The sequence below is a fragment of the Pestalotiopsis fici genome, assembly GCF_000516985.1.
Source record: "Pestalotiopsis fici W106-1 unplaced genomic scaffold PFICI_Scf_1, whole genome shotgun sequence".
NCBI lineage: Eukaryota > Fungi > Ascomycota > Sordariomycetes > Amphisphaeriales > Sporocadaceae > Pestalotiopsis > Pestalotiopsis fici.
The window spans coordinates 2559642-2568920 of NW_006917091.1; the positions used below are offsets into that span (position 1 = coordinate 2559642).

The 9279-nt window shown below is 49.7% G+C and overlaps 3 protein-coding genes across 3 annotated transcripts; all 3 read right to left on the reverse strand.

The window, feature by feature from the left end:
- Positions 1-1161: 1161 nt before the first annotated feature.
- Positions 1162-3866, reverse strand: PFICI_00779 (uncharacterized protein; the record flags this gene model as incomplete). The annotated part of the gene is made up of 3 exons (XM_007829360.1): positions 1162-3067; positions 3119-3573; positions 3648-3866. The coding sequence occupies 3 exons, from the start codon at positions 3864-3866 to the stop codon at positions 1162-1164; spliced, it is 2580 nt and encodes an 859-aa protein (XP_007827551.1).
- A 1289-nt stretch (positions 3867-5155) lies between these two features.
- On the reverse strand, positions 5156-7183 carry PFICI_00780 (uncharacterized protein; the record flags this gene model as incomplete). The annotated part of the gene is made up of 1 exon (XM_007829361.1): positions 5156-7183. One exon carries the CDS (start codon positions 7181-7183, stop codon positions 5156-5158), a length of 2028 nt encoding a protein of 675 aa, XP_007827552.1.
- A 488-nt stretch (positions 7184-7671) lies between these two features.
- PFICI_00781 (uncharacterized protein) lies at positions 7672-8505 on the reverse strand (the record flags this gene model as incomplete). Its single annotated transcript, XM_007829362.1, has 1 exon — positions 7672-8505. One exon carries the CDS (start codon positions 8503-8505, stop codon positions 7672-7674), a length of 834 nt encoding a protein of 277 aa, XP_007827553.1.
- Between the last annotated feature and the right edge of the window lie 774 nt (positions 8506-9279).

The following is a 9279-nucleotide window of genomic DNA, read 5'->3' on the forward strand; positions in this document are numbered from 1 at the left end:
ACACACACACACACACACACACACACACACGATCTTTGAGGCTATCTTTTTTTTTTTCAGACTAACCCATTAGTAAACGGTCTGGGATGTCTAGACTCGTTTCCCCCCAAGAAATTTGTTGAAATGCGGGGGAAGTCCCTCCTCTCCGCACGCCTCCGTCCTGACTCAGGATTCCTAAGCTTGCAAAAGAAATGTTTCGTCGCCCTTCGCCAGGATCCAGGCTCTATAGGTGTGCGGCGTGATATCGGAGCATTGATGTGGAGATTGTACCAAGTTTCTGTCGTAGCCGCATTGGGATTTTTATCTGTTCAGCTGGTGGCTTATTCATTGGTATGACCTGGACTCCTGGAGTATAATGACGCGTCCTGGCCACCAATGACAATCACCACGAGTGTCACACTGGCATTTGTAATACTGCGCTATAATGAATTGACCTTTTACGGCAGTTTCATGGTACAGCTGATATGGGGAATCCGGTATATAGAGTTCTCAAACAACATGTGCAGATTTGCTGCGACGCGGCAACGCAGAAAAGAGGAGCAACTGCAACATGATCAAGCAGTTTGACGTCAAGCCGTTTCGGTTACCTGACGGCCCGCCTTGCCAATGATGCAGGCGTCTGTCGGTCAGTGGGGAAAGAGTATCATTAGCCAAGACGTATTCATGATAAAAATCACACACATCTCCAAATATTCCGTATTATCTATGATGAATACTCGGCTGAGGGCCGCCTTGGTATCTGGGATCTGCACCGCTGCGTGGCTCGGAAATCCCGGGCGTCTTAGTGTGCGTGCAATCGAGCTCCGCCGGAGATTCGACCAATCAAGCCATAGCAAAGCCGGCCAAGGTGTATGGCAGCAAACTTGGCTTGTAATAGCTTCTCCAACAACCCCAAAGTGGCTTCAGCCACCAACTCTGGGGAAACCCCAGATTCGATACGTACAGATCTTGGCTTCTCCTCAGAATTATACACAGATGAAAGCCAGTAAAAGAATATCCACCAGGGGATCGACACTAACATCTTGCTAAAGATCTGTCACTGTGCAGTATGGTCTTGGCTTCGAGGCATCGTTGCTTAATCACTCGAGGTTCTACCCCATGGGGAAGCAATAGATCGTGGGAAACAAGAGGTCTAATTGATTCTAGTCTAGACGTTTTACCCTACAAGTGATTCCAGACCTCTGACTTGGCCACCGTGAAATTGGAGCCCAGACTGCCTACGAGAACACCATACTCTCCACTATCGAGCGACCATGACCTCTTCTCCTCGTCCCAATAGCTGCATGCCACCTTGAGATCCACCTCGAAATCAACCTGTTTAGACTCTCCGGGTTGAAGAAGTATCTTCTTGAAGCCCTTCAGCTCCTTCTGTGGCCGCCACACCGAGCTTGTTGACGCTGGTGTAACGTAGAGCTGAACCACCTCGCGACCAGCTACGCTTCCGGTATTGCTGACCTTGACGCTGCAAATCAACTTCGGCTCAGCTGAGCCATCTTGTTGCGCGCGGGCATCCAAGGCTTCGTATTGGAAAGTCGTGTATGATAATCCATGTCCAAAGGGATATCTGACGCGGCTGGCGTCAGGGTGTCGGTAGCCCATTTGCAGACCCTCCGTGTACTTGAGCGTGACACTTCCGTCGGCCTCCTTCCTGGCAGGGAAGCTGCCAAAACTGGGCGCGTCCTCAATCGACTTGAACCATGTGGTTGCCAGACGTCCACTAGGGTTGACGTTTCCAGCCAGGATATCGGCAATAGCATTAGGTCCTTCCTGACCATAGAAATGAGCGGCGAGGATTGCATCGACGTCGCCTTCAAAGTCACTGACGTCAATGGGGTTGCCCGATTGCAGCACCAGGACGGTCTTCTTTGACGCGGCAGCAACTGCCTTGATTAAAGCAGTCTGGTTCTCGGGCATCTTGATAGACTGAAGGTCAAATCCTTCCGACTCATATTGTCCATCTCGTCCGGCAAAAATGATGCTAGTATCAGAGTTCTTGGCGAGTTCGGCTGCCTCTGCAATGGCATCGGATTCCGAGTAGTACTCCTCGAAACAAAGGGTGGCGGCATAAGGAGTAGGCTCGTTGACAGTCATCTTGTCGCGTGACCTCATGTGAAGCTTGATGTCGCAAGGCTCGCCGCCGGTGAGCTCAACTTCGGTGCGGAACTCCAGTAGAGTATGGTTGAAGATTGTCTGCTCGGTTGTCACATCTGGCTGCTTACCGGTCAAGACCTCTTGGCCGTTTACTGTGAGCGAAAAGTCTCCAGTTGCACGAACAGCCAAGGTGTGCTTTCCTGTGCTTGGTGGAGTCATCTTTGTCGTCATTTCCAGATGAGATCCCACAATGGCCAAGCCAGGTCTGTAACCATCACCCAACATCCACACAGCAGCCTTATCCAGCTGCTCAGTGAACACTGGCCCCTCTGTTCCATCGTTGAAGTACTTGACATCCACACCAGGCCTGCCGTTTGCTGCTAGTAAAATCTCCTTGGGAGCCATGGGGATGATGCGTCGTGTTCTGACTCCGGCTGCGTATTCAATCTCTGCCTTTCCGCTGAGCGCCTGCTTCAAGGTATCATGTGGAGACAGCAGATACTGAGGATTGCAAGAAGCGCTACCACCACCAGTCACAACGGGCTTCTTGGCAAACTCTCCAATCAGAGCAATCTTTGCTGATTTCACCGGGAGCGTCTCGTTTTCGTTCTTCAAGAGCACAATACCTCCAGCGGCAAGGTCACGGATGACCTTAATGGTCTCTTCGTTGGGCTCGGAGAACTCGGGTTCGCTGCGGTGGCTCGGTCTCGTCCTATCACGGACCTCGAGCATCTTGAGCACACGCGCATCGACTTCCTCCTGGGTGACGCGGCCAGACTTGACAGCCTCGATCAGCTTGCCCCTTCTCCAAACTGGGAATGGCATTTCAAGGTCGAGGCCTGCCTTGATAGGTTCGACTGTGTTGTGAGTACCAAACCAATCAGACATGAAGATTCCCTTGTATCCCCACTCATTGCGGACAAGGTCCATCAGGGGCTTGTTCTCAGAGCAGAAGTCACCATCGACCTTGTTGTAACTGCAAAATATCAGTATAATTCCAACATTTTAATCTCGTAAATATACTCACGCCATCATGAGGCCCACCGGGTCGCTAGTGCGCAGAAGATGTTGCCAAGCAGCAAGGTAAATCTCGCGCATTGGCCTGTCATTCACGGACAGTTCCACATTGTAAAAGTGACGCAAATACTCGGAATCATTGCAAACCAAGTGCTTTGGTACTGATCCCACGCCACCCTTTTGCACACTGTTGACAATGGCACCAGCAAGCTGGCCAGAAAGCAGCGGATCCTCACTGAAGCATTCAAAGTTTCGCCCCGCGCGAGCGTCGCGGTGAATGTTAATGGTAGGGCCCAGAAGAAATTGCGAGCTTTTCGCGAATGCTTCCGGCACAAGCCGCTCGCCCATGACTCCGAGCAGCTCGGCATCCCATGTCGATGCTAAACATGTGGTATTTGGAAAGCATGCTGTGGTCATATCACTGTCGTGAGCCGCTGGCCGCACTCCATTGATGCCATCGCTAGTCTATTTAGATGTTAGTCTTTTCCACATCCAAATAGGGGTCGATTTTGACGGCGCAAAAAACATCAAATACATACGCAAAGAGGAGATATTCCCAGACGCTGAACGCCAGGAGTGGTTCTGAAATCAACACCGGACAAGAGAGACACCTTCTCCTCCAGTGTCAACTCTGCGAGCAGCTCCTCTGGGGTCTGCGGGATCGTAGCAACCGGCACGACGGTGGTGCTGAACAGAGCAGCCTTCTCGGGATCTTGAGGCCCAGCCTGCAGAGGGATATCGGTCTGTATTGGGGCCATGGCTGATGATTGGTGTTGTGTGAGATGTGTTTGACAATTGTCCTTTGATGCACAAGAGACAAGACTCGACGCATCGGGCAGTCGTCCGGGGTTTGCTCCAAATGTAGTCCTTAGATCTAGTGCTTTATCGACTAGCTGCTGACGCCTCACGAAGTAGCTTAGGCTACTGGCTGAGCGGAAATTCCGCTCGAACCCGTGGATCCGAACGGTCATCCCCGCAACCGGGGCCGTCTTGCGAAGTCCAGATCAACAGGGGACGCCTTTTTAGTGTCGTCAACACTTGGCGTTATGGTCACAAGTGTGTGAAGCCTCTCTCGGTGGTTCCGGGGGCCTTTCCGGGCAAACACCAATATCGCTTCACCATTGGATCTGGATTCCTGGAGCACTCGGATAGAATCCTCTGGGGTGGATCTGACTGTGTCGATTTCAGGCCTTGAACATGATTATGGCTGACCGTATTCGGCGCGAACAGGGATTGACGATGCAGCATTGTGGATGTAACCCCAGAGCCATGCTTTGGTGCTACCCCACGGATTGCAACCCCTCCCCATCACTCACCTCCACGCTCCGTCTGAACTCGTCGCGCATCGCATCGCAGCAGCATGCGGGGAAAAAGAAGCGAAGCGTCAAGCGAGAAAATCATGGTGTGTTGGTGCCCGTTTCCCGGATCTCAAGGCCAGCCCACGCACCGGCGCAACTCTCTTTCTTCGGAATTTCCCCCGGCACATCCATCATGGCAATCTGTTTTCGCAGTTCCAAGATCAGATTGCCATGTCAGTGTTTTCCCATGCCTTGGATTGTCTTGGCCGTTTGTTCCCAGTGAAACTGCTTGTGTTGGAAATCGTGTCGGATGTATCCACATTCTTCAAGCCAAGATTGCGGTCAGAGATTGAACCTCCGGAAATTCCGCTTCGATCCCTGCTCACATGGTGCTGTTTACACTCGGCATTTGCATCTTGAATTGCTGATCAATGCACAATCATGGACTATCTCGTATAGGATGCAAATATGGTATTTGTTAATCGTTGCACAATATCTTATACCTATTGTCGTCACGTACATCGTATCTGAAGGACCACAACACTGTAAAGTCTCCAGACCAAGTTTGAGCATATTGTGGACTTCTTGACCGCATGAGGTGAATACATACATCTCATTTCAAGTGTCAAATACGGAAAACAAGGTAGATGATTATTGCCATATATACGAAGTTCCTTGTGTAAAAGTGCAGAAATGGAACTGCATTCATAAATATCGAGACCATGCGCAGCCAGCAAGCATCGAAACTGTCAAAGTAGTGGAATAACGTGGTTCCAGACAGCCGACTGGAAAATCGTGCTGTTGTCGGGCGCAGAACAGAAAAGGACGCCTATCAAGATTGTTTTCCAGATGATGATGTCATCTACAATTTCGTAGAGGTCTCTTTCCCATGTATCTTCATTGTATACTTTGCCCTCCTCCATTTTTTGCAACAAGTGTCCTGTGGCGGCACATTGTCTTACGATCATTTTCAGACGTGAGAGTATTTGATCAGCATCCAGATTACGCAAGCCATCATTGGTGAGGAGGAAGAGGCTACTGGACGTCTCGATTTCCTGACGATATTTTGCTCGTGAAAGAAACATATCGAGCTGTCTCAGATCATATAAGTGCTCTTGCATGATGGTCCCATCGGCAGTGTGTATTTCGTGTAATGGCTGGGTATCTGACAAGGTCAAATACCTCCAGGAACTCAGATTTGACGTTTTAAAATTCCCATCTTCGATCCCACAACTGATCTCCCGAAGAATCAAGGTGGTGAGAAACAAATTCGCTTTGCGACATCCAACCACTTCAATCGGCAAGATGGCCAAGGTCGAGTCCAGATCTTCAAGCAAGCCATGTATTGTATTGAAGTACTCTAGGAGCCAGGCCCCTCTCACACTCTCGCTATTGCCGGACAAGACTTGTAGACAATTCTGGCAAATGGTGTCTCCATAGCTGCCGAGTTGTCCGCGAAACTCATCAAGCTTATCTTTAAACCTTTCTGGCAATTCGGTCGAGGACAATGGATGGTACAGAAAGTGGATAGACTGGTTGACTCTAGGCTGAGACCAGAAACGGCTCTGGAGACAGAGCGTTGTGAGAGATTTGCGGATTGCCACATAGCTTGATGGAAAGACACGAGGTGGTTCGCGAGGAGCCTTTGCCACGAACATCCAGAAAAGGTTTCGATGAGCAAAACGATACCAATTGCCTTCACAGCGACATAAACAGTCCTCGTGATTGTGCCATTCCCGAGAGTATTTGTAGTCCCTGATGCCGTAAATGATTTCCTTGGCTTGCTGCGGTGTTGTTCCTTTATACAGTTCATCGCTGTCGACTGCGCTAATGACATGTATACTATCAACACTGGGGCGAGGTGAGCCAAATACATTGCTGTTGGCGTTGGGCGGAGTATATTCCACTTCAGCATTGCTGTGTTGTAATGCCATCATGAGGGCTCGGCTTGACATTCCCGAGTATGAAGAGATTTCCTTCAATTGACGCCGTTGTTTTCCGTATTGGGAGAAAGCTACTACCGTTCCTAGTAGCGGATGTTGCCGAAAGTCGATCTGAGTCTCGGTTCCAATCAAGATAGGGTAACTTGAGCCAGACTCGGGTTCTAGATTTGACGCACCGGCAATTGCCCCAAGAGCTACCATGGTGCGGATATCAGTGTAGGCGTATACGGACCGCAGCTCATCAGGAATGTGATCCGTAGCAGTGATCTCCAAATCTTCCTCACGAAATTCAATGTCATCCAAGTGAAATTGAGCCAAAAGTTTTACCCAGTTGGCTTGGGTAGCGCCACCGGTGCCGACATGTTTCTCAGTAGATACCATAGCTCTTGGATTCGAACGTGCTTGAATATTTCCAACAGGTGCGAGAGACTCTTTCGTTTCTGCTCCCAACGACTCTATCTGAACCTGTAGCGCTTCGTACAGTGAATCGGCCCGAAGAATGGGAGTCTTGACAAAGGTTGTAGTCCGCAATTCGTCCCAAAGGACAGTGGTCCATCTTGTCTCGGCCCATTTGCCAATGACCCGACGACTGGACTTTCTGCGCCCTGGACTGGCCGCGAAGATGCCTTGAATGATCGTAACAAATGCAAACAAGGTGGCCAGGATACCAAAGATGCCGACCGGCACCGTGAATGCAAAGGTAATCGGATCCCAATCGGTCGCTGAATCGTCAGTGGCAATCTTATCCTTGACAACCTTTAGAAGTTCCGCAAGAAGATATTCGGTGGCATTGCCAACGTCAGTACCAGGAAAGCTCTCACCAGAAGACGTCATCTCAATGAGCAAAGTGGGCGCAGAGATATGATCATATGGACATAGAGAGTCATTTGAAGGTGATGGAGGTTTTGAAAGAGGGGCTCGAAAATTTTCACCGTCACATTGCTCGTGAGGCTGGAACATGCAGCGTGAACTGTGCTCCCACCAATGAACGGCCCTCGACTGTGATTGATTCAGCCATATGCGAAGTCGAAGCGATTGGCTTCCTGCGCCGTGGCGTTCTTCGTGTACGACTCCAGAAAGGTGAACAATATCTGCACAAATTGCACAACCGCGATGTATTCCCCACCGCGTTCATTGTTGTTTTTTTAAAAAAGAAAAAGAATTTTAGAATCAGCAACACAAAGAACGAGTATGAGAGCGTTTGAGAGTCGAGAGCATGAAGAGAACTTCAATATACCAGATAGAGATAATGATGCTGAACATGATAACACCACGTTTACCTAAATATATTGTTAATAAGACGATGTGGGCGTCTCGCACGTCTATACTCCGTCTTCAATCTGCGTCGATGCGTCGTCTACCTTTCTTAAGAGTCCGCCAAACCAGCAGTTGATTCCCACCCACTTTTTACTCCGGGAGCCCAATCGTTCAACCAATTCCTCAGTTACTGCCCTTTCCATGAGCCCGGCACTGTCTGTCTCTTCATCACTGATCGCTACCAGGCCGTGTCTTCTTGCCTCGGTGATCACATCCTCAACAGTATGCGCGTAGCTGGTGGGACGGACCTTTTCTCCAGTCATGGTGTCAACAAATCCGGCCTGACTGATTCGGCCCATGTCGCTGTGCATGTTTGTAAGTAGCAACACTCCATCAGGTTTCAACATTTGGCTGACGTGACGGAAATAAGTGTCGAGTGGAATGTGCTCCAGCACCAAGGTACTGATGACTCCATCTGCTTGTCTTGCAGTTTCTGGAGGGATGTCGCAAGTTAAGAGATCAAAAATTCCCATTGCCAGCTTATCATGACCCGATGACTGTGCTCCTCCGCCTTGTGCTGCTTTGACGAGATCGTTCAGCCGTTTTTCAGCGACAGCTAGCATTCCAGGACTTGCATCAAGGGCCACAACCGTGGCGTCCTCGACCCCGAGTAACTGTGCAGTATTACGACCTGTCCCACAGCCTAGATCGACAAGCTTTCTGGGACTTGCTGAAGGGTTTAGTGCGGCTCTGAATTTGGAAAAGAGTTTGCTCATTTCCAAGTCATCAAGAGCCTGCAAGAAATTGCCGTCGGTATCGTAGACTGCAGCCCATCGATCATACGCCTCCGTTGTTGGAAGGTATATAACGGCCCGGAATGGGCCATCCGTAGAAGCCATCACGTGCTGGTCCTCAGTTAAAGGATGTGCCAATCTTCAAGTTTGAATGGATCTATGTGGGTAGAGGACATTTCCAGAGGGCTCGGTGATCGCAAATGGCCATGCGCTCTGATAGAGTCAAGGGCCACTTCAAATTACAAGAGGCGGCATGATCATGCTTTGGGATAGCCATCCGTCAGAGTCATGTAGTGACTCAGGATATCTGATACCAAGGTACCGGTAACTATCGGCTTTTTTCCCCCTCTGAGTCACCCGGTCAGTTGCCGATGCACATATGCTGTACGTCGGGTACCCGTTTGAATCGGAGTTACAGGATGACGATGATCCCGAGGCCTAATCCAGATTAGCCCCTGGCCGTTTCTTGCCCCACCTCGATACCCACCTCGGCGGCTAGCTATGTTTGTGATAACACCATGGCTGGTGTTTCTTGGGCTCAAAGCTAAACACGATTTTGTATGACTGCTATGGTTAAGGTGCTTGAGGTGTAGTTAGAAGTCCTTTTATAGTTGTGACAATCTAAACGATGATCCAGCGATATTGCGACGACATCTCTCTCTTATATTCTGCAAGACCAAGGAACATGCTTGGTAGCAGTACAAGACACAGGATGCGGGTGGCGGGGGAAATGACCTTGCCTTATCTGGTATTCTCCGCTGGATTGTCGCTATTGGCAATTGCTGTTGGAAGTTGCTGGGCAGGGCTGGGCATAAATAAAATAAACCAAATCGGACCCCTCCATTTCTTTAATTTGTGTATATATAAGCAAATCGTAAT